Here is a 26,396-nt window from a genome sequence, read left to right on the forward strand (position 1 = left end):
CCATTCAGGATTTTGAAAGTTATCAACTACATTATTCGCATATTTTATTTCCACAATGACCTCCACGACGACTTCCACAGTGACTTCCACAATGATCCCTGAAAAGCAAATCCCAACAACTGCATTCGTGGTCGAGAAGCCCGGCGCCCCATTTACACTCCAAGAAGTCATTCTGGACGAAGTGCGATCAAATGAAGTCTTAGTCGAGATGAAGTATACAGGCCTGTGCCACACAGTAAGTAACGCCACGGCGATGAACACCCCAGCGCCACACCGAAAACACAAAAACAAAACAAACCTAACAATACCCCTAGGATATCGTCGTCCAACAAGGTGCAATTCCAGTCGGCGACTTTCCTGCCGTGCTAGGCCATGAAGGCGCAGGAATCGTGCGTCGCGTCGGCAGTAACGTCAAAGACAAGTCCCTTCGTGAAGGTGATCTCGTCTTCCTAAGCTTCGCCTCCTGCCACGGAGAGACCTGCAATCCCTGCAATGACGGCCGAAATGGCTTCTGTGATCAAGTGACGATACTCAACTTTGGTGGTGCTCGTGGCCCCAATGCCGCCGACTCGCCTATCTCTTTCCCTGGTGGAAAAGGTCCGCTACGCGGCCAGTTCTTCGGCCAATCCTCTATGAGCAAGTTGGCCATTGTCGCTGAAAACTCCGTTGTCAAGGCTGCGCCTGGTTCTGGTGTTACGATTGAGGATATGGCTGTTCTGGCTCCACTGGGTTGTGGATATCTCACTGGTGCGGGGACTGTCTTCAATGTTCTCAAGCCCAAGCCCAACAGTCGATTTGTTGTTCTTGGTATGGGTGCTGTCGGTCTGGCGGCTTTGTTGGCTGCGCGGTCTCAGGGCGTGGAGAATGTCATCGCGGTCGATATTGTTGATGCTAAGCTTGAACTGGCGAAGTCTCTTGGTGCGTCGCATACTCTGAACACGAAGAATATCCCTGATCTTGCGGCTCATCTACTTGAGCTCTTCCCCGGGGGCGTTCAATGTGTTCTGGATACAACTGGTGTTACGCCGTTGCTTCAGGCTGGGATTGACTCTCTCGGTCATGAGGGTACCTTGGCTATTGTGGGTGTGGCTCGTGCTGGTCAGAAGCTCAATATCGATCCCCTGTCGTTCATGATGGGATGCAAGAAAATTGTCGGTGCTATTGAGGGCTGTGCTGATCCCGCTCAAGTAAGTCTCTTTTCATCAGTAGCCTTGTGTTTTTTTGACTAACCTGCGTTTGTGATTAGCTTGTTCCCCAACTGATTGATCTGTACAAGCAAGGGAAGTTCCCTGTTGATAAGCTTGCCAAGATCTATACCACTGATAAATTCGAGGAAGCCATGCATGATTTGCACTCTGGCACTGTACGTATCTCGATCGAGATCTCCCAAAGACTAAACTGACATGCCCTTGCAGGTGATCAAGCCCATCATCAAGTGGACGGACCAGTAATTTATGGGGATATATATGCCGGCGCTTTGGTGTTTTGTTGAAACGACTGTCTCCTTGGGGATTTGGGAGGTCGGGGTGTTTGATACCATGTAAACGTAGCAGATGAAGTTCGAAATGAAGTGATAAGGTAAGTGAACAAGTTGACGTAACCAGCTATATTTCAACCTAACATAACATCATGGGCCACGTATAATTTCACATTCTCAAAGTACACCGATATGCGAGATACGTCGACTAAGAAGGCACAGATAGGTTCTGGTGCAGTTCCTTTCGCTGCACAGCACCAAAGCGCATATTGCCCACGTCGAAGACCTGAAGGTTATAAGCCAGTGCGACGACAAAAGTGACAAGAAGAGAGACTTACCGCATAGACAGCCTTCAAGAAGGTATCACCAAGAATATCTATGGTCATACTACCACGACTCTGGATACCACCATAAACATAACCAGTCTTAGCCTCAGCGAATGCGAGATCCTCCTTCTGCACAACAAACTGCTTGTCGCCAACAGCAAAGGCAATGACAGGCAACTTATCAGCCGGAGTGTTAGATGGATAGATCCAACCCTGGTTTTCATCGTCATACACCGCTCCCTCAATAGCATCATAAATAGCCTGACAAGTATCATCATCAACCAGCGCCAGAGTAGTACCAGTATCAGCAATAGCGGTGTTTCCAGACCGAGCAATAGTCTTCCCATTCACAGTCGCCGAAGTCGAATCGAACGCCCAGAATCCCTGGCTGTTATCAACAGGCGTGTAGTAGATATCCTCCTCGGCAGCCTTCACTGTGTCCTGGTCAATATACCCAAAAGTATAGAACGATTCGCCCTTATCCGGCTCATCAGAGTCTCGCCAAGACCCCAGCTTAGCGGTAAACAGCTGAGCCGACTTCGGGATATCGACTTGCGTGATCATATTCTCGACAGGTGTGCTGACAGCCTTGGGCTTGACGGTGTTGATATTGCCGAAAGCAAGTCCGAGAAGTCCGTCACCAGCACCCTGTGCAAACTGAGCAGACAAATTCTCGGCCAACTCAACAGCCTGGCCTTTAACAACCAGTCCACCGATATTCACATTATCATTGCCGACCAAGCCAGAAGCAGAAGAACCATCTCCATAGGAGATCATCCAGGTAGAGCCCTCCTTCACCTTGTACGTACTCGACTTAGTCGGATCAAAGACAGTATGATTCTTATTCTCCGACAAAGTCTCAGCAGGCATCTTCGTCGACCAGACCTATACCCACATCAGTCCAAAGCCCCTCACATCCAGCAAAGCAATAAATATACTCACCCACAGATCCGCAGACCCAGTATCAAAATCCAAACTCAGCGTCTGAGCCGGAGTCCCAATCCCCACTTCAGCCAAATACATAGCATCATTCTGAACATCATCAGCGCCAACCTGACCCACCTGATCACTGTCAGCACTCTTCTTTTGCATCACCTTACGCAAATGGGCACGGCCTCCGACAAGCTTATCCGTGTACTGTCTGCCAGTCTGCTGCATCGTCATTCCGTACATGTACGGCCCACCCTTTGTAGGGGTGAAGCGGTACTTGCGCATGGCATACAAGTACGACTTCGTGCCGGACTTCTGATAGCGTGGATTGGCGGTGATTTTGATTCTGGTTGTCATGGTGGGTGGTTTGTGGGTGAGTTTTGCTCTGAGGAGTTTCAAGATTGACATGTTTCTCTGCGGGGGTTTCGGCGTTATTTATATTATTTATGTTACTGGGATAGTGGCATGCAACGGGGAGTTTGGTGGGGCGGTTGAAACGAGCGTCGTCATGGTGTTTTATATATCTTCACTAGCTTTGAATGGGCTTGACAAGTCATCTGTTGCTCGTGCTATCAGGTCACCATCTAATGGCGTTGTATTTCGTCATGGCGGATGAGTTAGGGTTAGTGTTGTTTCGAGGTGGCATCGGCTACGGTCAGGCCCGGTTATCACAAGAGGGGCTTCTGCATGAGTCTGCAGGGGTGGACGATAAGCCTTTTAGAACTGGAAAATAAGTTTATTTTGAATTACGAAAGTACACTTGAGATCATCTGCTAACGCCGATCCTGACGAAACCCCTCCCTAATCCGAATCTCCGAGAAACACAAACTGGGAACGTACACACACCCCTGTCAAGCCACAAGCCACATTACCTTTTCCGACCCTTAGACTTAGGCGCTGTAGTGCTGGCACGGGAGCTTGTGTTAGAGCCAGTCTTCCCACCCTTGGTAGCCTTGACTTGCTTGTTTTGCTGTAAACGCGTTAAAATCAGGATAACACAAATGATCGACGGGTACTTACAGCAGCTCCATTCTTAACCTTCTTCTTAGCAGGCGCAGCATCTTCAACTTCCTCGTCCTCTTCACGATCACGACCGCGGCTCTTGCCGTCGCCGTTGGTTTCGAACTCCTTCGCAACAGTATTCAACAAGGTGGTGCAGCGACGACCGACCTCCACGGGCGTACGGCTGAGGAAGAACCAATCGAAACGGAACAGAGGCGATTCACGGATCTCTTCACGGATCTTCTCATACAGACCCTCGCCCTCAACACCGTACTTGTCCAACATGACCAATAGGAATCGGTCCTCTTCTTCGGTGTAGACCTTCTTGTTGGTGGTAGACACAGTGTAGTTGATCTTGAGCTGCTGAAGGGGCACGCGGTACATCTCTAGCTTCTTGCGTAGCATCTTCCGCTGGTGGTTCATCTTGCGCAGCTTTTCCTCACCTTGATCGATGACTCGAAGGTACTTGGTGTAGTCGTTGATCTCAGTGTACCGGCGCCAGAAGACTTCGGCGTACTCTTTAATTTCATCTGGCTCCTTGCTGTCGATCTCAGTAGCAATACCCACGTAGTCGGTGCGACCGAATTTGGCAGACCCATTGACAAATTGTTGGAAATCACGTCGGTTCCAGTTTGCAAAGCCCTCCTCGGACATGCGAGCTTTCTGCTCTTGCTCCTCCTCGGTAAGTGGGACAGCATTGTCGATAGCGTGTTGCTCAAGAGCTTGGTCAGCCTCCCGGTCGCTGAGCTCCGTAGAGCCTCCGGCAGTTGTATCGGGAAGTTGAGCCTTGTATCCAATCTCCTTGTGGAACCAAGCGGTCTCTTTATCTTGGAGATCCGAAAGACCAGGTGGGAAGAATTGCCAGTCATGAACGGTGATTTGCTTGGGAGCTCGCGGGACCTTGGGCCTTGTGTCGGCGGTTCGGCCTCCAGTGGCCAAAGCCTGACGGTAATACTTGTCGATCGAGTAGAATTGTTCCTTGCGCTCACGCTTGGCAGGATTGATCCAGCTGACGCCAATATCCTTCTTGCGCTCGGTGAAATCCTTTCCGTTCCATTCATAGGCACTCTCAGACGAAAACTTCTGCAAATCATCAATACCGAGCGTTTCGTACTTCTTGCTCAGCTCCGCAGTTCGCTCCTCTCCCTTGCGCAAGATAGTCTCGATGTCATCTTCAGAGACTTCGTTTGCACTGCCGGTAGTCTTGGCGCCGAAGACGTTGGCAGCACCATGTTGAATCATACCAAGAAGATCATCTTTGGAAGTGGCTTTGCTGGCTTGTTGCTGAGCCCGACCTTGCTGAATGACAAGTTGATCCAAACGCAGTTTCTGTGCTGCGCGTTCGAGAACCTTCTCTTCGATGGCATTCTCCGTGACGAATCGGAATACCTTGACTTGCTTAGTCTGACCAATGCGGTGTGCTCGGTCCATGGCCTGCAAATCGGCCTGGGGGTTCCAATCACTGTCGAAGAGCACCACAATGTCGGCCGAGGTCAGGTTAATACCAAGACCGCCTGCTCGGGTGGTGAGAAGGAAAACGAACTTGTCTGATCCTGGCTTGTTGTAGTCATCAATAGCAGCGATACGGTCCTCGTGCGCCGTGGTACCATCGATACGGCAGTAGTTGTAGTCTCGGAACACACAGTAATCTTCCAGGATATCCAGTACACGACTCATCTGGGAGAAGATAAGCACACGACTACCATCTGCTTGCATGCGCTTCAGGAGCTTGTCCAAGATTGCCATCTTTCCAGAGTTGAAAACAAGGTGTTCATCAGTGGTGTACGGAGGGCCAGGCTCAGCTCCTTCGAACAGATAAGGGTGGTTGCAACACTTGCGCAATTGCATGACGATGTTCAACAGGCGGGTCTTGGACTCGCGTTTTCCTGCAGCACCGTTGACTGCGTCGATATCCTTCTCCAAAATCTTTTGGTACCACTTCACTTGCATCTCAGACATAGGAACATAGAGATTGAGTTCCTTCTTCGGCAGCAAGCTCTTTTCGACATCACTCTTGACTCGGCGGAGCAAGAAAGGACGGAGGACACGGTGGAGTTGTTGAATCACAGTGTCCTGATCGGACTCCTGGTTGGAGAACCATTGGTCGAATGCCTCGGAGTCACCGAAGACATCCGGCAGAAGGAAATTGAGCAGGGCCCACAGTTCATGAAGGTTATTTTGCAGCGGAGTACCGGTGATCAGCAGCCGGTTGCGCGAGTTGAAAAGACGGATGATTTGCGACAAAGATGATTCTTCGTTCTTAATCCGATGCGCCTCATCGATAATGATGTACTCCCAGGCGAACTTCTTCAAATGCGACTTCTCACGAAGAATCATTTCATAACTCGTGATGCACACGTCAAAGTTCTCCTCGAGCAACTCCTCGTTGATCAAACGCTGGCGCTCCTCTTTGTTGCCTTGGAGCACAAGAATCTGAATGTCAGGGATCCACCGTGCGAATTCTCGCTTCCAGTTGTCGAGGGTTGACTTCGGTACAACCACTAAGTGAGGACCAGTAATTTCACAGACAAAGCGCAGATAACCCAAGAAAGAAATGGTTTGTAGTGTCTTTCCGAGACCCATCTCATCAGCCAGGATACCCGAAATACCGTTCTCGTGGAGCGAAACAAGCCAGTTCAAGCCGGCGATCTGGTAATCACGTAGCTCACCATGAACGAAAGCGGGGGACTCTCGGAAAACAGTAGTTGTATCTCCACCACGTCTTTCATCTCTGAGAAGCTCGGCGTCTTCCTCTTGTTCCGTCCGGCGGCGGCGCTCACCACCAGCACCCCCTGAGCGCGAAGATCCCTTACGGGCCTTCTCTTCACTGTCTGCATTTTGGCGATCAATCTCTGTCATAATTTCCTTGATATGTGGGTTGGGATTGGTCTCGATGAAGTGGCGAAACAGGTCAGTGAGACCGAGAAGGTATCGGAATCGGCGAATCGAGTCATTCTCCTATTAGACATTGGTTATCAGTAAACAAGACGTGGGAATCAAAGAATCATTTTTACCTTCGATTCATCTAGACGGCCATGCTTCTTGCCCAAAATGCTTTTTCTCAAGTGGTTCGCCTCGGATCTGCGCCGGCGGCCATCCATATCGCCGGCAATACTGCTCGCTGTGGTATTTGGGTTCGTGTCGGAGTCCTTGAATTGAATTAGCCATGAGTATTGGAGAACGCTTGGTAAATCAAGGGAATCTGTACAGTGTAGTCTGGGGTGTCCTGGTAGCTCTGGGTTGCGACACCAAGTCAGCATTTGATCTTGAACCATAGGAGTAAAAAAATTGCATTAAGTTAGCCCCGACATATGAAATGTCGAGGGAGACAAGAGATATGACCACATACCGTCTGCGCGTCGGCGCTATCCACGGGCACCAAAGGGACCGTGTCGTCATTTCCATCAGTCATAGGTGTATCGGCCTGCGACACAGGGTCAGAGGCGAGGGCAGGCGCCATCGTCAGTCTTCAGCGCACAAAGCGCAAGTGCGGTCGGATGCTGAACACGTTTGTGGAACTGTATCAGAGAAGCTCGCGACTAGGTCAATCGCGTAGTGGCGACAGAGAATGAGCTGATATTTGTAGAGTGAAAGGGAAGGAAACAGTAGAAAAGTATAAATAAATCGGCGGGAGTTCACAAATCACGTTTCTTTCAATGAGCAAAACCCATTGAATGACCGGGATTGAATAATTCGTAGGATTGAGGCCATCCACGCGCGGGAGGACAAATGGGAACGCGGTAGGAGGCATTACCTAAGGACTGAGTCAGCTCGGATGATTAGTTCCCCCGCATAGTGGGGTCACGTTACCGGGCCAAACGCAAAGATGCAAAAGAAGATCATCTGCAGCACCAACTTGAGCAAGTTCGATCGCATCGTCAGTTGCTCTTTCCTAGTATATGACCGGCGTCGCTTTTGACGGCCTCTCGTCGTGCTAGAGCTTTTTTCCTTCTATCTTTACTATATCTACGAGTGCTATTTCTAGCCCTCTTTCACCGAGCTCTCCCTCATCGCCTTTGTCTAACAAGGAACACCGCGCAGCCACAGAAGGTGTAGCAAACAAACCCTCAGTGAGAACGTCACCTGACGCGGTGTCCAACTATCTACCTGCCATGGACTCTATGAGATCTCTGAACACCTCCTTGCCGAGCTCAACACCCCGCTCGCAGCCCCCGGAACAACTCCTCCAACAATTCAAGGCGGCGGCTTTATCCGTCACAAACCTCTACAAAAATGCAGTTTGCGAGCAAGCTTCGGCAAAGCAGGCTGGCTATCAGGAAGCGGTAGAGGATCTCCTGCATTTCCTTGACCGTGAGAACCTCGGTCTAGGAGACGGAGAGGGGTGGAAAGTTCGCCAATGGGCAACCGAAAGATGTGATGGGACTGCATCTCAGAGCAACGACGAGGATGACCGAGCCGAATCCGACAACCGTGATCGAAGTGCTACTCCCACCACTGCCCGCAAAGAAGCATCCGAACCAACTGCCCGTCAGCCCCCCACCTCGGCACCTGCTCCTACGTCCAAGCCAGATCCTACCGCCCTTCCCACACAACCAACTGAACCAAGTCCTCTTACTACTCCAGCCATCTTCACATTCTCTGCTGGTCCGACATACCCCCAGGAACTCGACATGGATGAGCAATCTCCGGACAACTCATCTGCACCAACGCAAGACGGTGCTCCCGTCAGCGTCTCTATGATGCCTCGCAACCCTCGGCCCCACCACCGCCACAACAACCATGGACGACCGAACGCAAGGCCAGCGGCGCGGGAGTCACCTGCTACTGTCGGGTCGAAGAGGAAATTCACTTTCCCAGACTTCTTTGACTTATCGGGACTCAACAACGGACGAGATACGTTTGGAGGAGGAGGGAAACGGGGCCGTTTCACCTAGGCTTTGATGCTTCGGTAACGGATATGATAATGACGACGTGACGAATACTCTATTCTGATTGTCACACAGCGGCTGAGTGAGCTTTCGGGTATGGAGGAGCTTTTCGGATGCATAACAAGGAAAGGATTTGCATATTTGCATATGGCTTCGTTTTTTCGCTTTTTGCCTTTTTTTTCATTCTATCTTTTCTTGGGTTTTCTTTCTTTCTATCTTTATTTTTCCTTACCCTTGTGAAATAGCATATAGACGGACATGCCTGTGGTGATACCCGATACCCGGAGTGGCAACTGTCATTGGCTTGTGATTAAATACCAATTATCTTACATATACACCTCGCTCTTTCATAAAACCATCTAGTCTTGTCTACTTCCGTGTAGGTGGATTTCGATGTTGGAGTATACACTCAGTTGAACGCCCGCCACAGCCCCATGCCGACCAGAGTTGCGGATATCGTGGCAATTCCCAACTGCCTTGAGCCCATTTTGTATTTCGTAGGACCCGCCATGATTGCCTTCTCTTGTTTGCGGAGGTTGCTCATTCCTGTGTAGTAGCTGTAGACACCGAGGCCAACGAACGCGGCAGATCCTGTTGCGCAGTATCAGTAACAATGTCAAATCATACAGACCTGGAATGCCGAATTACGCAACTTACCAGTTACTCTGCAGGACATGCAGTCGTCGAACCCATCCTCGGCCAGTGCCTGTTTGGCATCTTTCGTAGGGATATCCGTGGCGCGGCTTTCAGACGAACTCATTGTGTATTGAATGTAGTCGATAGTATGCAACAAAAGAGAAACAAATGCGCACAGAATCCCTGAAATTGAGTTATTCCCTGAGTCGAGAGATGGCTGTCGTCAAAAAGTCAACCTAAGGCGGGGATCGGCGGCAAAACAGCTTCATAGCTATGGAATCAACGCCGAGCGTACCTGTCACCAGACCAACTGCCACCATGAGCGGCGAGATTGATGCCGTCTACATATATGACGAGCAAAAGTATGTTATTCGGTCTCAGCTTACAACACCAAACTAACCCTTATTCTCAGTGCACCTCTCGTCGAGCATGTATACCGATCCCGCCCGCCTTCGGCCTCCGCCATCCTGCCCCTCTACCTCGCCCATGCGGCCCCACGCCCCTCCTTGCTGTACATAGCTAGCACTTCACCGCCGGTGACGGTATTCTCGACTGTTGAGTCAAATCTACTGTTCCTCGCTATCAGCGAAGTCGATACCGAGCCACTCCTAGCACTCGAATTCCTGCACCGGGTGGTTGATGTCCTCGAGGACTTTGTTGGAGCACCGCTACTCTCAACTAAGATCAATGCCAATTACGATGTTGTCGCACAGCTGCTTAATGAGATGTGCGATGGCGGGACGGTATGCAATACCGAGCCCAATGCATTGCAGGAGGTTGTGGAGGTCCCGGGTTGGGTGGATAAGCTGCTTGGCGGAATCGGGGTCCCTGGGTGAGTAGCTATTATCTTAATTGGTGAAATGTTACTAATAAAGAGGCTGGATAAAGCACTGCAACACCAACTTTGGGATCTACCAATACTCTGAAACAATCACTGGCAGCTGTCAGTGCATCTCAAGGCCCTGCCATTCCCTGGCGACGACCGGGTGTACGGCATACCTCAAATGAACTATATGTCGACATAATCGAATCTCTGTCAGTGACCATGGCTCCTTCGGGTCGACTGCTTTCGGCGTTAGTATCCGGAACAATTGCTTTTACCGCAAAGATCTCAGGAGTCCCGGACCTGCTACTATCGTTATCAGCTCCGGGTGGACAGCATTCCCTTGGCCGCAAGATCGAACTACCAGTCTTCCACCCATGTGTCAGACTGGCCAAATGGAGGGAAAGACCTGGCGAACTAAGCTTTATCCCTCCGGATGGACGATTCATCCTAGCTGGGTACGAAGTTGACCTCCTTCCTATCGATCCGAACCTGGATGAGCCACCAAGCCATATGGAAAAGCTCTTCTTACCTGCTATTGTGGATATTCGCAAGTCATTAGGTACATCGGGCTCTGAATTCGAAGTCCGACTAACTTTGAACACGAATTTCCCCGGCCAAAGTTCATCGTCACGGCCTGGGGTTGGGCGGAACGGATCCGGCACATCAACGCCGTCATTTCTCGGTGGCAGTGGCAGCGGATCGAATGTACCGGTACTAGAAGAAGTTGTCGTCAGTGTGCCGATCTCCAAGTCTGTCAGACACATCACGGACATGCAGGCCAGCCGTGGTGACGCCCAATTCACCCACTCAACTGGACTCCTCGAGTGGCGGATCCCGACTGGCAAGGATGCCGGCTCATTGTCGGGTACCGCTACACTACGCTGTAGTGTCTCAGGCTATCCGTCTGCCGACGATGACTTCGATGATAGCCTCGAGGATGCAGACGAAGACGCCAATGCCACCCTCCTGCAAGGCTACTACGAGGCCCCCACTTCATACAACGACCACTCTGTCAGCACAACCAAGGAAACCCGATCCTCCGACCCCACCAAACGCAAAAAGAAGAAGAAGAAGGACAAGGAGAAGGAGAAGTCCACAAAGAAATCATCCCGTTCGGCCGCTCTAAAACCCGAGAATGCTGAAGACTCGGTTGCAGTAACAGCCACTACCCCATCACCAGACCACTCCAAACCCGCAACCCCTACACCAAAGCCTCAACCCCAACCTCAATCCCACGCCAATACATCCGCCCACCTACCCACGTTCTTCGACCCATCCTCCACCTCCCGTCCAGCCCGCAGAACCAAAGCCCAGCTCAACGCAAGCCTGATGCCAAACTCGGCCTCGGTATCTTTCTCCGTGCGAGGCTGGCTTCCTTCCGGTATCAAGGTGGATAGTTTGAACATTGACCAGCGCCGCAGTCGGGGCTTGGGTGAGAGTGTCAAGCCGTACAAGGGTGTTAAGTATCTTTGTGTGAGTAAGCGCGGCGTTGAACGGCGCTGCTGATTAATGTAAATTTCCTTTTGGCTTTCTTTGGATTGAGAATCTATGCATATGTCTGGGTTGGATAGCGGTTCAACGAACTTTCGCTTTGATAGCATGAATATGACTCATGATATACATCTTGGATTTACCTAGGTGTCTACTACCTTAGAAATAAAATAGCTACTCCTATTTTGTCTAATTTTGTATACTCTAGTGGCCCCCTTGAAGTCTAAATTCCGGTAGACATTAGAGCAACTCCCTCCCATAGGCTGTACGAAACTCCCAGGCGGAGAAATAAAGTAAACAAACGGAGAGAAGACAGAACAAGGAGTATGAATGACATTGATTTTCGGGGATGCTGTTTGGCTGGCTAGGGTCAGGTGGGAGGGAGCTGAGCACTGAGATATCTCTGGATATAAAAATACCCTACCAAAAATCATCCTGACGAACACGCCTATCGTGGGCAGCGCAGAAGGGAAACGAGCCGATGATCCAGCTCCTACTAGAAAAAGGCGCTGATCCAAACCTTGGGGACAATGATGGGCGTACGCCTCTAGCATGGGCAGCCGAGAAAGGAAGAGAAGAAACGGTGAAGATACTACTCGAAAACGGGGCTAATGTAAATTCCACGGATAACTATAGCCAAACTCCGCTGTCATGAGCAGAGAATAGGAGGCCATACTGGTCGACGAAGATACCAACAGCAGTGGTCAAGAATTTGTTGGAATATGGCGCTGATCCAAACCTCGCAACAGGATTCAAGTATTCGGAGTTCATTAGGTCTGCCAAAAGCATCAATGCCTATGAGTGGGATGCCTGTTCCATTAAGAGCAACTGCACAGAATCTGACTTTGACATGTGTTAAGCATATCATTATGGAGGCTTAATGCATAGAAGTTGGCTTACATCTCTACGTGACAACCTCGGTAAGTTGATACCAAAATAGAATCCAATCAGGAGACAAAATGTCCAAGGCTGAGATCAACTACATATACATTAACTTACCAATCAATCCAAAAAGGTACATAGCAAATTATCGCAAATAAAAAAAGTAATTACTCCCAAAAATCAATCCACCAACCCATCCCCAACCCAGTCAAACCCCGAAGACCATACTAATAAAGCCAAAAGAGATCAACCAACCAATTAACCCAGAAGGGTAAGAGACAAGGGAGTGATCAGCACAAGACAAATCCAAACGACGGGAAGCTTGACGCCTGACTGGTTCGGGGTGTAGATCTGATCAAATTTTGTTTTAGCGTTTCCAATAAATGGGGCATATTCACGTTTTCACAGTTTGGCTCGGCGTTCGAGGACTTGGAGGACGATGTAGGCAACTAGTTACGGGTTAGAGGATGCTCATTTCGGATACTTGGTTTTGATTTGTGGATGAGATAGGAATTGGGGAATGCAACAAGACATGACGAAGAGTCAAGAGGGCTTGGTTCATTAATATTCACAAATTAAGAAAGAGGGTCCTTGGTTTCGCCTGCTTTTTCGTGGGAATGAAGGGTGGTATGGAGGAAATAAAGGAAATAAGGAGAAGGAAGAAGAGATCTGTGTAACGGTGCAAAAAGAAAGGGGAAATAGAGAATGTAATAGGTTTAACCAGTTGAAATGGAGATGGGGTATATGGGGGGTATATAGGGTATTGGGGGGACCAAGATTATGTGCATCAACCACCCCAGTCATGAAATGAACAGGAATGGATTGGTGAAGAGCTACCCTCACCTGCGAACTTATTTCCCCTCTTGATCTTGATTTAGAGGAGAAGAACGAGGTAAGAAGGCGAAGACCCAAAGAATAGCCAAAAGAAGAAACATTCAAAGCCATATAGCGTGCAAGGTGTAAACCGTGAAGATAGCGGGAGATCAACTGGGTAAAAAAAGGAAAAGAAATCTACTCACTGGCAGCAACAGCAGCAGCCCGACCAGCACCGGCCTTTGCGGTTCCACCACCAAGGGTGAACAGACAGCGCAACCAGCCCAAGGTCAGCTTACGACCGCTACGGTCAAAGTCCGGTGTGAGTGCGCTGGCAGCCTTGAAGGTCTTGATCTTGTTGCCGTAGGGCGGGTAGCGGATAGCAAGGATAGCCTCGAGCCAGCTAGGGCTGGAGGTGATGGGACGGCGGTGGACCCAGACGTCGAAGCTGGAACGTCCACGGTAGGCGCCGTAGCCACTCTCGCCGACACCACCGAAGGGCAGGGTAGGGATGTGCAGAGCGGCGTCGTTGATGGAGACACCACCGGAACGGGTGGCGGCGAGGACTGGAGATTCGTTAGTAACCGTGTTTCCTGACTACAGATCATGAAGGGGAATGAAAGCTTACTCTTCTCGACATCTGCCTTGTTGCCGAATGGATACAGACCAAGCGGGGTGCTCTGCACACCATTGGCCAGCTGAATAGCCTCGTCCAAGTTATCAACAGCAAGAATAGGGATGAAAGGACCGAAGCTCTCCGACGTGCAGAGCGAGTCATCAATAGACTCAACCTGAACAACGGTAGGCTCAATAAAGAGCTCCTTCTCATCCATAGTACCTCCCATAAGGATCTTGCCCTTAGTGTTATCAAGCATGGACTTAAGACGCTGGAAGTGCGTCTCGTTTACGATCTTGGAGTAGTCCTCCGAGCCCTTGGCACCGTTAGGATAGAACTCCTTGTATGCCTTCTTGAACTCCTCGACAACCGGGCCGACCAGCGCCTTGTCGACGAGCAGGTAGTTCTGCGACGTGCAGACCTGACCGGCATTCAGGAGCTTACCCCATAACATGCGGCGAGCGACTAGGCGCGGGTCGGCGGACTTGGTCACGATAGCCGGGTTGATACCACCGAGCTCGAGCACGACGGGAGTCAAATGCGGGGCGGCAGCCTTGGCGATAATGCGGCCGACGTTGGCGCCGCCCGTGAAGAAGATCTTGTCCCACCGTTCGGCAAGTAGAGCTTGGGTCTCGGGAACACCTCCCTGCACGATAGTGTAACACGAGGGGTCGAGACCTGCCTCGACGATCTTCTGCATAACAGCCGCGCTGCGAGGCGCATTCTCGCTGGGCTTGATCACCACCGTGTTACCGGCAGCGATGGCGCCGATGACTGGGCCGAGAGTCAGCTGGAAGGGGAAGTTGAAGGCACTGTAGGCGAATAATGTGTTAGCGTGGCAATCTTCGCCCGCAGGAGGGGAATCGCATACCCAATAACTAGCACGCAACCCAGGGGATCCTTTCTGATCTTGGGGTTCATCAACTTGTAGTTGAGGTCGATATCGGGGGCCTTTTCATCCTTGACCCATTTGTGCAGGTTGCGCGTGGTGAAGACGATGTCGTTCAGGATCCATCCGATCTCCGCGAGCTCGGTCTCGAACCGAGGCTTATGCAGGTCCTGGGCGCAGGCCTCGAAGATCTCTTCCTCATGGTCCTTAATGCTGTGGTACTGTCAGTATGCATAGGAAAATAAAGCCGAGGCCACTTACGCCCAGTAGAGCTTGCGCAGCTGGACGAGACGGAACTCGACGTCACGGGTCTTGTGCTCCAAGAACGCCTTGCGGGGGACGGAGATGCGCAGAGGGATCTCGTCCAGCGAGGTAAATTGCAGTTCGGGTAGTTCGACGCCCATTTTGAAAGTGTAGGAGATTTATTAAAGGAGAAAAAGGGAGTGACGAGGTTTAAGTGTAAGGGGAATAGTTGACTCCGCATCCACAATTCCCCAATTCCACATGCTCCGAGCTCTCGGCACGTTCTGATTTGGGCTTCATATCCGTCTACTTTCCCCCTTTCTTCGATTTTTGCTGCATTTTTTTGCTAGAAGTGGTATGATCCTAACATTCCGAATATTCTCCAAATCAACAGCAAATAATATGAATAGTTTGGGCGACTCTTCTCATACTAGATCCCTAAGCCGCGGCTTCACACGATCTGTAGGCCCCGCTTTTGAATACGATCGGCGCTCGCAGGGCTTTTTACGGTTAGAAGCTTTGGACGTCAGAAGTGGGCCAATAGCTTCATTTGGGTTGTGAGTTGCCGAACTAAGTCCGAATATACCTGGAATCTATATACTGCCGTCGAAAGCGTTAAAGAATTCAAAGTCTTGATTTGCTGGTTTGTCTTTCTGAGGAATCATGATCAAGATCTTTTAGGATATCAGTCTAAGAGAATCTTAAAAAGCAGGGTCCGAGACCCCTCTAAGATATATCTACGAAATTCTTGCGTGTTGAAATGCATGTTTAGATGCTTCGTCATGTTTATTTAACGAGGTAGCATTTCTTAAAAAAAGAGGCATATCATGATCCTAGGAAGGTAGAAGTAAGGCGGAAAGACAATAAGCAATCATTAAAATGGTCCAAATCAATACATCTACCTGCCATATACAGGGGCTTCTACGAGTAGAAATATTAAGATATCACAAGTCAGTTGGGAACTAGCTTCACGTAGTCTACAACTGAGACCGAGACAATACACTCATTCAGAGAACAAACAATCAAGTTATGCTGTGATTTCCAAAATGCCAATGCAGTCCAGCTCGCCCAAAAGGACAAGGCGAACAGGGAATCCAAATAAAAGTTGCAAACAACAAACGTAAAAGAAGGAAAAAAGGAAACGCCAGATCAATCAAGATATATCACAGCATGTAGTACATAACAACGAACAAGTCCATCATAAAAGGGTATATCAAGCGCAACAATCCAAACCTTAATGCTTGAACTGATCCTCGGTAACACCCTTACCCATAGCAGCAGTACTACTCACTCCACCGGAAACCATTTTGAGCATGTTATCCACGTAGTTAGCACCACTCCATTTCTGGTGGGTGACGACGTCAACACCCAGCTCCATCTCCGGTTCCTGAACTAGCTCGCCGTAGGCGCGCATGCCGTTTTTGGCGTAGGCCTTGGCAAACTGGTGAGAGATGAGTGCGGTGGTGTGCAGACCGGCTAGGGTGATGAACTGCCATGAGTAGCCCAGGGCGCCGAGACGCTTGATGTAGGTCTCTTGCTCGTCGCGGGGCATGGCCTTCTTCCAGTTGAATGAGGGAGAGAGGTTGTATGCGAGCCTGGGAGGGTTGTTAGTCAATTGTTTTTATGTTGTATGTGATGGGTTGGTTTGGGGAGTTGCTTACTTCTGCTCGGGCCAGACGGCGTGCACGCCATCGGCGAATTCCTTGGCCTGCTTGTAATCGGGCAGCTTGCTCTCCATCCAGATAAGGTCGGCGAAGGGCGCATAGGCCACGGCGCGGTTCACGGCGCACTGGGTACCGCCCTGGTAGCGGTAGTAGCCCTCGCGGGTGCGGGGAGCGTCCCAGTTCCAGTAGATGTCGACACCGGTGATGCCCTTGGCGATGGCGCGGGCTTCGTTGTTGTTCTTGCCCTTGACCGAGGTGAGGTACTGGTCGATCAGGCCCTTCTTGTTGGGGAGGGAGCCGGAGTTGATGGCGTCAACGACGGCATCGTTGAAGAGCTTCAGACCGGCTTGGCTGGTCCACTGGTCCTCAATGGCCTGTAGGTCTGCACCGTTCTTGCCGGCTTGCTCGGCGGCGACCATCAGGTCGTTCAGAGCCTGCAGGTTGGGGTTGGTGGAGCCCAGGATGAAGGCGTGGTCGCGGTGGTCGATGGTGGAGGTGATGAGGGTTGCGGCTTCGGAGTCGGTACGGGCGATAGCCAGGAGGTCGGAGCCTGGTTCGTGTTAGTTTTGGTCTGCAATGTGCAATTTATTCGTTGACTTACCCATGATATCGGCCTGGGCACGAATGGCAACCAGACGGTTGATGTGCTCGCTGATAGGGACAAGCACCTTACCGGCCATGTGGCCGCACTTCTTGGTGCCGGGAGCCTGGTCCTCGATATGGATACCGGCAGCACCGCGCTCGACGAACAGCTTGGTAAGCTTCATGACAGCAGTCAGACCGCCGTGGCCAGTGTCCGCATCAGCAATGATAGGGCGCAGGTAGTCAACGTTGGCAACGTTTCCACGCTGGCCAGCGGGTGTAGTCAAGCGCTCCTCGCGCTGTTTCCGGTCGTGGAAGAGCTGTGCCATGAACAACTGGTTGACCTTGCGAGGCACAGTGTCCTACAACTGCATAAGTATGCGCTAATTTAATTATAAATGGATCCACGTACCATAGGGTAATCGGCAAGATCGGGCGAAGGCTCATCAGTAGACGAGGCCGTAGACGAGCTCTGCCATCCGGAGACATAGATGGTGTCGAGGAATTTGCACATCTGGGTGATCATTGTAGGCTCGAGACAGCCGTAGGTGAAGCTAGCCTGCTTGTTCTGTTTGTAATATAGTCAGCATCTATAGATCGGCAGTGGGTCTTCGCGTCAAACATACCTGGAAGTTCGACTCCACGATGCTCCAGAGCTTCTTTGCCTGCACATTGGAAGGGTAATCAATCTTCAGGTTGCCGCGCTTGGCTACGATCTGCTCCGCTGTGAAGGGTCGCTTGGTGTAGCGCCACCGGGAGTCCTTCCACCAGCTCTTGACAGCCTGAACCTCCTCGGCGTACTTGCGGTCTTCGTCTTCGTGTAGACCCATGATGACTTTTGGTACAATACAAATCAAATATGTAAATCAAATATATTTTCAAGAGTCCAAAATAATGGAGGAGAGAAGAGAGGAGAGGAAAGAAAAAGAAAGTTAGAAGCTAGCTATCACAAGCCAGAAAACCCAGGGTACTTATTCTTCGAATGCGTCACAGCTGTTCGGTAAACGCTCGGCTCGGCGGGACAACGCTGAGCCAATGTTGACTGCCTAGGCATATTCTAGTAATACTATATGGACCACGGGGTAATCGCTCCGAAAGGCGGAATGCGGGTACATTGGTTCGGGAGACTGGAGATCCTCGGTCTAAAGGACGCTTTGCCACGGCTGGTTTGTTGCGGATTGCAAGCATCTTGGGTTACAATAGAAACTCTCGGTAGCTCAAGGGAACACGAAGAACAATTCATTAAATACTTCAATCTTCTTTTCCCCCTTTCAAACAGTTCAATGACCTGAAACTGAAGGAATTGAAGGAAACTACCGGGAAGCCGATGACGTCGACGAACGCACATGACAATACGCCAATACAGTAATTTTCACGTGAATTGTATCGATAATCGGCCATAATAGAGTCAAATGCAGAGCTATCTCCCGGGTCATACGATGAGTATGTCTACATATCCGTGAGACAATAATAACCCGAGTTTCCTCCCTCTCACTGGCCACAAGTTGGAGATACAGACACACAGAATTAAACTTTGTCTGTCTGAGTCATCCTGCCGTTTTGTCATGCCCCGGTATTCGGCGGGTCTCCACCGGTCGACATCTTCAATGTTCAACTACAGTACGAAGAACTATAGATATACATGTAGATATCGGGAGCCGGTAGCAGGGTATAGTCATCTATCCCTTTTCAGTTTGGTGGTGTGTATTATAGCTAGATGTCATTATGTCTCCCACTCCATACTTCGCTTCTGTACAATAAACATAACATACAAGGCATCCCTTAACTCACGAAATCAGACCGGAACAAAAGCAACAAATGGGCAGCACATGCACCTATCCAGTTGAATCGATCCGCTCAGCGATCAACTACAAGAAAATGGCTCAAAACCGCCGCGAAGTTGGACCTCGGCACAGCTCAGCTCGAACAAACTAACCGTATTCGGGATAACTCTGTGGATTGGAGATAAACTTGAGATCTGAGACCCAGTCTGGAACCTGGAACTAGCTGGCTCCTCCTTATATCGAAGAAAATATACCCGGTACCTGGCACGTTTGCCAAGGATTCTTGTCGCGTGTCTATAGAATTCCAAGTCCAGCAAAATCGCTAAAGTTGACTTTGACTCTCTATAAACAGTACGGCCTTATACTTATACTGAGGACCCTGCTATACAGCTCAAAAAAGGAACAAACCAACTGACCGACTGTATTGTTGTATACTATCATCCCAGCACGAGGACAACACGAGGACATGTCGGGGAAACCAGGGACAAACCCCACCCGTCAAATTCTTGACACGGTCCAAGACCAACTCCAAGTAGAAATAAACATAAAATGTGGAGGCCATTACAATGACGCCTTTCATGCAAGCCGGGATCTATTCGGGGCGAACTTGTTGCTCTGCCGAGGAGTGCGCCGAGTTATTTTCGCCTGTTTCGGATTGATTCGGTGTAGTGTTTATCAGGGGCTTTTGGAGGGGATAGCTTTTAGCAGGATGCGGGGATGCTCTGTAGATGAATTTGCATCATACAGTACATAACCAAGCGACGTGGAAAAAGTTACCGTAGGGGACATGATATTCCTAGTGGCCCGCAGAAAGACATCCATCAGGTTAAAGGTAGACTACTGGCAAGTACCTGAGGCTTTGAGATCCGGGCTATTTGCTCCTTCATGGTAAGCAGCATTTACCTGCCCTGTACGTAGCTGTCGGTTTGCCAAGGACTTTTCTGGGGACTTTTTTGATGTCTTTTCCAAGATCTTTTGTAAGATGTTTGGTGGATCTATAAAGACTATGGGTTATATGATACTTAGGATCATGATGACGAATAGCATCGCGCTTTCTCAACTAAACTTTCCCTCTTCTTTTCACTCGTCCTTTCCTCCGCAGCTATCTCTCGAATCGTAACAACTACCATGCCTCTCAGCTCGGAGATTGAAATTAAGCCCAAACAATTTTACAACGTCACAATTGCAAAATATGATAAAGTGCTTTAGTCACGCGGCATGGTGCGTGCATCCGTATTTCATCGAGTATTATTTGATCAAAATGCTGATCTCGTCACTGCCAATACCCCGAGGACTAGACGTCTTAAGGTTATATATCCACCTAATTAGGCAATTTCATATGACCTTCAGCCCTGAGGATCTCGAAGTCCTTTGTGATATACGAAGCTCTTCTTTATACCCGCATTTATACCTCACATTCCTCAAACTGATCGCTAGCTAGCTATGTACTCGTATTAGTCCTAAAAAGGTAATCAGTATCTATTGTACAAAACTTTGTAGATATAGAGGATTGAGCTCAGCTCAGGCCGCGGCCGGTACTTAGGTAGACAATCAACTCCATGGTTCTCGGTGCATTGGCAGCGCTAAGAGATCAACATTTCATTAAATAATACTCGATGAAATACAGCTGCTGCTCCTTACCAATCCAGTTAAACAACTGGGGGGTGGGCGGGGAGGGGGTCGTCCGTTTAATCTATTGTAGTCAACTATATAGCTGCCATTGCTAGAGGCTAAGGACACTGAGCCGTATTTGTTGTGCTTCAGTATTTCCAAGTTTATTCTACGATTACCGTCTACTCCATAATTTATAGCTTCCTTGCTCTTAATGACAATAAGTTCTCAGATTTACAGAATATCAGGTAACTCATCTGACTTCTACTTGCATTTCATTTTTATTACCCCACACTTTGTTCTGTGCGAATATGCCAGGACGCCATATCAGAAAAGCACGAAAACCCAATCAAAAGGCATCCTGGGCCACAACGGCCTTGTGGTACGTGTCATAGGGAGTGATAGCTCCCAGCGACCGTCTCATATGCGCATTGAGAATCTCCAGTCCGTAAACATAACTGGCGTTAACCCAGCCGAATCTGCGAACAATTAGCATCCAATTCAAAACATTTGAAGCAATGAAATATCTTCAAGAGAGGGACATGAACATACCCTTCGCGGGGAGCGCCCTTAAAGTCTGTACCCTGGTTTCCATACTCGGCATCAACCCGATGCGGGTCAATAGGCCTAGTGACATCGTACTTCTCGACAACGACACCATTGAAATCAACAAAGGCCTTGGTGATCATGTACACCCACTTGTACGCCAACCGCTCCGCGTCCTCCTGGTATCCGTACCGGAGGAGACCCGTCCAGGCGAGGATTTGCTGCGGCGCCCAGCCGTAGGGATAATCCCACTGCCGGTTAGGGCGTGTCAATCCAATAGCACCGCGGGACTCCTCTGTGCCCGAGACAAGACCGCCGAATGCTTCGAAGCGTGGTAGAGCCTTGGAGACTAGGTCTGCTGCTTGGGCTGGGGATGCTAGACCGGCCCACATTGCCCAGAAGGTTGTTGCGGTTTCGTAGTTTGTGCGTTCCTTCTTGACGGTGTCGTAGTCGAAGTACATGCCCTTGTCCGCATCCCAGAGAAGCTGGTCCATGCGCGCCTTGCGCTTGCGTGCACGTCTGTCCCATACCGCGGAGGTCTCGAACTCAATGTCTCTTGTTAAGGGCGTGCGGAATTCGGTGGGGATTTCGAGTCTGTCGTTGAAGTGGACACGGATGATGCGTGCGATGTCGACTTCGTATTTGTACAGGAGGGAGTTGAGGTCTACGGTGGCGAGGTTGGCGCATACACCTTCGAGTCGGTAGCTGGTGTCGTGGCCGGACTCACGGACTGCTCGGTCATGCAAAAAGTACTCGTCCAACTCGGGTTCCACAATTTCTCTGTGGTTGTATGCCCTGACAAACTCTTCGAATGCCATGCCGTGCTTCTCGGCGTAGGGTGTGAGGATATGCAGGAAGTGAGATGGTTCGGTCTCTGGTGGCACTCCCCAGCCTTCGGGGCGATACCGCGAGAGACCGGTCTCGGGGTCCAGGCGAGGCGCGGACACCCAGACGCTGTTGTAGTCCTTGATGGCGGCGAGAACGGCGTTGCGCAGGAATTCCCTCGAGTCAGGCTCCGTTTTGATTCTTTCGTATACGCGCAAGGCCATGTCTGTCAAGAATGGAGGCTGCGAACGAGTCAGGTAGTAAGATCGGTTCGCGTTGAGGACCTTTCCATAGTGCTTGATCTCGAAGCAGAAGTTGGTAACCATGCCCTTGGCAAGATCAACGCGATCATTGGAGAGCAGTCCCAAAGCCATCATATAGCTGTCCCAATTGTAGAGCTCGTTGAAACGACCGCCTGGCACAACGAACGGCACACCGACAAGCTCTTCCTTCATGGTTGACTCGTTCGTCTTTTTCTCCATAGCCAGCGCCAACAAGCCGGGCTTGTTGTTGAGCTTCATCACATAGTCCGCGGTAATCTCAACAGGCAGCAACTGCACATCGAGACGCAGCTCGGGATGATCCTTGGCAATGCCCTGATAATATTCGAACTGTTCCGGAGCACCTGGTGGGACATAGACACGAGGACGAGGATCCGCAGTCCAGTCCTTCGGATCCTTGCCCGCCACTTCAATGTTATGACCATCAATACGTCGGGTGAGCGCGTCCCAGAATGAGTTCTTGATCATACGGGAGAGCCGCGACACTGGGTTCTCGCTCAGGCGTGCTTCGTCCAGAATCAGACGCTTGCGACCGTAGTCTTTAGCAATTGTAAGCTCCTGTAGAAGGTTGGAGAGCATGTATGTGCCTCGCACATCCACTCGATTGTATCCAGATGATGCAGCAGTCCCGACCGAGAGCACCTACAGCAGTCAGTGGTTGTCCCGGGCCAATGACACCAATGAACCCACCTTAGGTCCCAAATCCTCAATGGTGATCTGCATATTGCTATCCGTATCCTCCTGCTTCAGGAGAGCCTCGAGCGTCTCATCCACGTTGATAAGGAATTTCCTGGGTTGGCCTGACGCCTCATCTGTTCTCCCACTTAGTAGCTGAACCAAACGCAATTATCCAAAAAGTGGTCGACATACCGTGACTACCTCGCCGCGAAGGAATTGTTCCAAAGAATTGATTGATATCGTCACGAGTATAGCTGTTCAAGCTCTGTAGATCAAACGAGATAAGTTGGATGTACTTCCGCGGGGTATACCCCCGAAAGCAAGTAGTCACTTACCGCGGAGAAAGCGCGTCTGCGAGTCTTGAAACGATCAACTTGATCTTCTTTTCCGTAATAGACATCAGGGTTGGAGTAAGGATCCACGGAGCCCATCCGGGAATGGTCGTTTGGTGAGCTCATGGTGAAGACAATAATAAAAAATGAGGGCAAAAGCCAAAAGCCAAAATCTGAGATTGTGCGTCACGCAAGGAAGCGTCCACACCGACTGGAGGCTCGAGCTGTAAGCTTAGGACAGCCACGTACAGGGGATATGGTGGGGGTGTGGCTGTTGTTGTACAGTGCGGTCTGAATCAGAGTCAGGGGCGAGACTTGTCTCGGTCCAGAAGAGTACTGTAGATGGGTTGTAAGCTGTGAGTGTAAGTTGTATGATACAATATCAAGATGAGATGAGATGAATAAGATATGTTCAAGAATGAACCTGGCAGAAGAAGTGGGACAATGACGGCAAGACCGATGATGTCGCCGCTCCACTGATTTTGCCCCCGATAAGGTGATAAGAGAATTCTACTGAAGGGTGATGAACTTTTTCGTTTCTTTTTCATTGACATATAATAACATATAATATATACGAACTACCCGGATGCAGCCCAGGAGTGACTCGATTTTAAGCGGGTTCTGGCTGCGGTCGATGTGCCGCCCAGCCACGCGGTGGAATGTGAGGCTTCGATTGCGATATGCACCCCACGAATCAGGTGGGATTGGAATATCTACTGTATCTAAAATGAGAAATTGAAATGGTCATGTGAGACATATACATATACTTTATTTACACACTAGCTTGCAATTAAGAAAAGGAGAAACGCCACAAGCTACTATCTACAGCTTGGCGGCAATAGCGCTGCCACCATCAACCGGAATAGTCGCTCCATTAATATACGCTCCGGCACGGCTACTCAAGAACAAGCATGCACCAGCAACATCCTGTGGGGTTCCAATACGGCCCAGAGGCACACCAGCCTTGATAGTCTCGCCGAATGCCTCGAGCGTAGCAGCCATCATCTTACTCTCAAAAGGACCGCAGGCCAAGGTATTCGAGGTGACATTACGCTTGCCCAGGTGATTAGCGAGGACGCGGCTGAGGTGGTGCAGACCGGCCTTGCTGGAACTATAAGCGAATGTCTCGAGCGAGGGAACACGGAGCCCGTCAATGCTGCCAATGTTGATGATGCGGGCGGGATCATTCGGCGCCGAGGCCTTCTCCAGCAACGGTGTAACGAGCTGGGTGAGATCGAAGACGCGGTGGAGGTTAAGGGTGAGGACTCGAGTGAAAGCTTCGGAGGGGTATTCGTCGTAGGGGGCACCCCAGTTCGAGCCGGAGTTGTTGACCAGGACGTGGAGCTCTGGGGGAGGGGATGGCTGTTAGTTTGGGTTGGTATTTCCGCTAAGCATGGGGTTTCTTACTGCTCTCGCGCTTTCCCAGCTCCTCGGCTAGCCTCTTCACGTCTTCATACTTGTAGAAGTTGGCAGGGATGGCGTATGCCTTTCCCTTGCCCAGGGCACTGAGCTCGCTGGCCGCTTGCTCGCAGGCCTTTGCGTCTCGGGATGAGATGTAGACTGTAGCTCCGTTTGTCACATAGCCTTCGGAGATCATGCGACCGATGCCCTTGGCTCCGCCGGTGACCAGCACCACCTTGCCCTGTGCTGTGTTAGTGGTTGCCGGAGTAGAGTACGCGGCAATCTAACCTTGACGTTGAAAAGACTTTCAGAATCCATTGTTAATATGCTTTAATTTGTGATACAGACAGTACAAAAAGAACAGATGCTACTCTATTATATCAACGGACTTGTAGCTCTTGCTGGACATACCCGAAGGCCGAGACTAATCAGCCGAGGCTCACGGGTCTGGAACATTGTTCCACCGAGAAAATTACACTAGGCCTATTCAGGGCTTGACTTAGGGCAGGATTGTCAGGGTTTCGCGGGGTCTCAAGTTGTCTTGTTTTCATCCATTGTACACGTATATACCCCCGTTAGAGTTGTTTGAAGTTATTGTTTTCTATTCTCAATTTTTACCATGGAGGAACTCCTGTCCAAGCATCGCAAAGAGCAAAAAGATCTCCAAGGAAAGATCACTCAAAAGAAAAAGTCGGCCACCAAGAAAACTCGCAAAGGCGTCAACGATGAATGCGAACGAATGCAGCAGCAGCTGTCCGAAAAACACAAGACCGAGATCGCTCATGTGAATGGGGATCCAGTCGAAGGACTGGAAGATCTCAACCTGGAAGACGAACAAAGAGACGAAGAGCCAAACGAAGATAAACCACCCCAAAAGCAAGCACCACCCACCGAACCAAACCCCGAACCCACCGTCACACCAAACGGCAAGAAACCAAACCGCCAAAAAGCCCGCCTTGCCCGACGCGCCGCCGAGCAAGAAGCTGCCTCAGCCGCCGCCGCAGAAGAAGCCAAAACGCAAGTCAACTACCGCGGCAACGAACAAGAAGTAATGGACGCAGTCTTCAAAAAGCTCAACCTAAAAGAAGTGGAAATAACCCCAGACGGGCACTGCCTCTACTCAGCAATCGCGAAACAACTCGACGAATCTGGTCTAGGTCTACGCCCCGACCCAAGCCGCATCATCCTCCAGCCCTCAACACAATCGCGCATCGACACCGTCGCCTCGCCACAGCATGACGGCTATAGAGCCGTGCGCGCAGTCACGGCGGACTTTATCACGGAGCATAAAGGGGATTTCGAGGCGTTTATGGAGGAGCCTATTGATTCTTATACGCGCAAGATCAAATTGACGGCTGAGTGGGGTGGGCAGTTGGAGTTGCAGGCTATTGCGCGGGCGTATGGGGTTGAGATCAATGTTGTGCAGAGTGACGGGCGCATGGAGAAGATTGAGTCTGGGGATGGGGATAGTCTCGATGAAGGGGAGAAGGATAAGCGGATTATTTGGCTTGCTTATTATAAGTTCTCTTATTCTTTAGGTTGTCACTATAATTTGCTCAAAAAATGTTAGGATTAAGAGAGGGAGACAGGTATTGCGGTACACTATAAATGCGGTTATTCCCACTTTCACTGTAAGAATCTATATCAACCACGTATTTAGGTTCACCGGGCG

General features: G+C 50.2%; 12 protein-coding genes across 12 annotated transcripts; 4 read left to right on the forward strand and 8 right to left on the reverse strand.

Moving 5' to 3' along the window:
- Window positions 1-55: 55 nt before the first annotated feature.
- On the forward strand, window positions 56-1,451 carry PENARI_c004G01731 (NAD(P)-dependent alcohol dehydrogenase; the record flags this gene model as incomplete). Its single annotated transcript, XM_022628955.1, has 4 exons — window positions 56-235; window positions 315-1,187; window positions 1,247-1,363; window positions 1,416-1,451. The coding sequence occupies 4 exons, from the start codon at window positions 56-58 to the stop codon at window positions 1,449-1,451; spliced, it is 1,206 nt and encodes a 401-aa protein (XP_022491120.1).
- A 234-nt stretch (window positions 1,452-1,685) lies between these two features.
- PENARI_c004G11561 (pepsin-like aspartic protease) lies at window positions 1,686-3,090 on the reverse strand (the record flags this gene model as incomplete). The annotated part of the gene is made up of 3 exons (XM_022629461.1): window positions 1,686-1,763; window positions 1,816-2,688; window positions 2,746-3,090. The coding sequence occupies 3 exons, from the start codon at window positions 3,088-3,090 to the stop codon at window positions 1,686-1,688; spliced, it is 1,296 nt and encodes a 431-aa protein (XP_022490800.1).
- A 511-nt stretch (window positions 3,091-3,601) lies between these two features.
- PENARI_c004G03696 (uncharacterized protein) lies at window positions 3,602-7,195 on the reverse strand (the record flags this gene model as incomplete). Its single annotated transcript, XM_022629045.1, has 5 exons — window positions 3,602-3,703; window positions 3,754-6,693; window positions 6,750-6,884; window positions 6,944-6,970; window positions 7,085-7,195. The coding sequence occupies 5 exons, from the start codon at window positions 7,193-7,195 to the stop codon at window positions 3,602-3,604; spliced, it is 3,315 nt and encodes a 1,104-aa protein (XP_022491153.1).
- A 652-nt stretch (window positions 7,196-7,847) lies between these two features.
- PENARI_c004G04927 (uncharacterized protein) lies at window positions 7,848-8,630 on the forward strand (the record flags this gene model as incomplete). Its single annotated transcript, XM_022629114.1, has 1 exon — window positions 7,848-8,630. One exon carries the CDS (start codon window positions 7,848-7,850, stop codon window positions 8,628-8,630), a length of 783 nt encoding a protein of 260 aa, XP_022491033.1.
- A 403-nt stretch (window positions 8,631-9,033) lies between these two features.
- PENARI_c004G11052 (uncharacterized protein) lies at window positions 9,034-9,384 on the reverse strand (the record flags this gene model as incomplete). The annotated part of the gene is made up of 2 exons (XM_022629429.1): window positions 9,034-9,215; window positions 9,282-9,384. The coding sequence occupies 2 exons, from the start codon at window positions 9,382-9,384 to the stop codon at window positions 9,034-9,036; spliced, it is 285 nt and encodes a 94-aa protein (XP_022490652.1).
- Window positions 9,385-9,578: 194 nt separating this feature from the next.
- Window positions 9,579-11,592, forward strand: PENARI_c004G12160 (putative AP-3 adaptor complex subunit mu; the record flags this gene model as incomplete). The annotated part of the gene is made up of 3 exons (XM_022629494.1): window positions 9,579-9,622; window positions 9,673-10,092; window positions 10,149-11,592. The coding sequence occupies 3 exons, from the start codon at window positions 9,579-9,581 to the stop codon at window positions 11,590-11,592; spliced, it is 1,908 nt and encodes a 635-aa protein (XP_022490979.1).
- A 1,878-nt stretch (window positions 11,593-13,470) lies between these two features.
- On the reverse strand, window positions 13,471-15,181 carry PENARI_c004G01651 (hexadecenal dehydrogenase; the record flags this gene model as incomplete). The annotated part of the gene is made up of 4 exons (XM_022628949.1): window positions 13,471-13,838; window positions 13,901-14,700; window positions 14,760-14,990; window positions 15,039-15,181. 4 exons carry the CDS (start codon window positions 15,179-15,181, stop codon window positions 13,471-13,473), a joined length of 1,542 nt encoding a protein of 513 aa, XP_022491186.1.
- A 1,073-nt stretch (window positions 15,182-16,254) lies between these two features.
- PENARI_c004G08515 (isocitrate lyase 1) lies at window positions 16,255-18,096 on the reverse strand (the record flags this gene model as incomplete). The annotated part of the gene is made up of 5 exons (XM_022629290.1): window positions 16,255-16,615; window positions 16,682-17,234; window positions 17,286-17,628; window positions 17,679-17,834; window positions 17,893-18,096. The coding sequence occupies 5 exons, from the start codon at window positions 18,094-18,096 to the stop codon at window positions 16,255-16,257; spliced, it is 1,617 nt and encodes a 538-aa protein (XP_022491194.1).
- Window positions 18,097-18,237: 141 nt separating this feature from the next.
- On the reverse strand, window positions 18,238-18,454 carry PENARI_c004G03536 (uncharacterized protein; the record flags this gene model as incomplete). The annotated part of the gene is made up of 2 exons (XM_022629039.1): window positions 18,238-18,312; window positions 18,380-18,454. 2 exons carry the CDS (start codon window positions 18,452-18,454, stop codon window positions 18,238-18,240), a joined length of 150 nt encoding a protein of 49 aa, XP_022490732.1.
- Window positions 18,455-21,010: 2,556 nt separating this feature from the next.
- On the reverse strand, window positions 21,011-23,449 carry PENARI_c004G09120 (alpha,alpha-trehalase; the record flags this gene model as incomplete). The annotated part of the gene is made up of 5 exons (XM_022629328.1): window positions 21,011-21,140; window positions 21,214-22,955; window positions 23,004-23,125; window positions 23,184-23,256; window positions 23,327-23,449. 5 exons carry the CDS (start codon window positions 23,447-23,449, stop codon window positions 21,011-21,013), a joined length of 2,190 nt encoding a protein of 729 aa, XP_022490905.1.
- Window positions 23,450-24,145: 696 nt separating this feature from the next.
- PENARI_c004G03062 (short chain dehydrogenase/reductase family) lies at window positions 24,146-25,042 on the reverse strand (the record flags this gene model as incomplete). Its single annotated transcript, XM_022629012.1, has 3 exons — window positions 24,146-24,669; window positions 24,731-24,965; window positions 25,013-25,042. The coding sequence occupies 3 exons, from the start codon at window positions 25,040-25,042 to the stop codon at window positions 24,146-24,148; spliced, it is 789 nt and encodes a 262-aa protein (XP_022490864.1).
- Window positions 25,043-25,343: 301 nt separating this feature from the next.
- Window positions 25,344-26,294, forward strand: PENARI_c004G01740 (deubiquitinase OTU2; the record flags this gene model as incomplete). Its single annotated transcript, XM_022628956.1, has 1 exon — window positions 25,344-26,294. One exon carries the CDS (start codon window positions 25,344-25,346, stop codon window positions 26,292-26,294), a length of 951 nt encoding a protein of 316 aa, XP_022490727.1.
- Between the last annotated feature and the right edge of the window lie 102 nt (window positions 26,295-26,396).

This window comes from Penicillium arizonense (assembly GCF_001773325.1).
Source record: "Penicillium arizonense strain CBS 141311 chromosome Unknown PENARI_contig004, whole genome shotgun sequence".
Taxonomy (NCBI): domain Eukaryota; kingdom Fungi; phylum Ascomycota; class Eurotiomycetes; order Eurotiales; family Aspergillaceae; genus Penicillium; species Penicillium arizonense.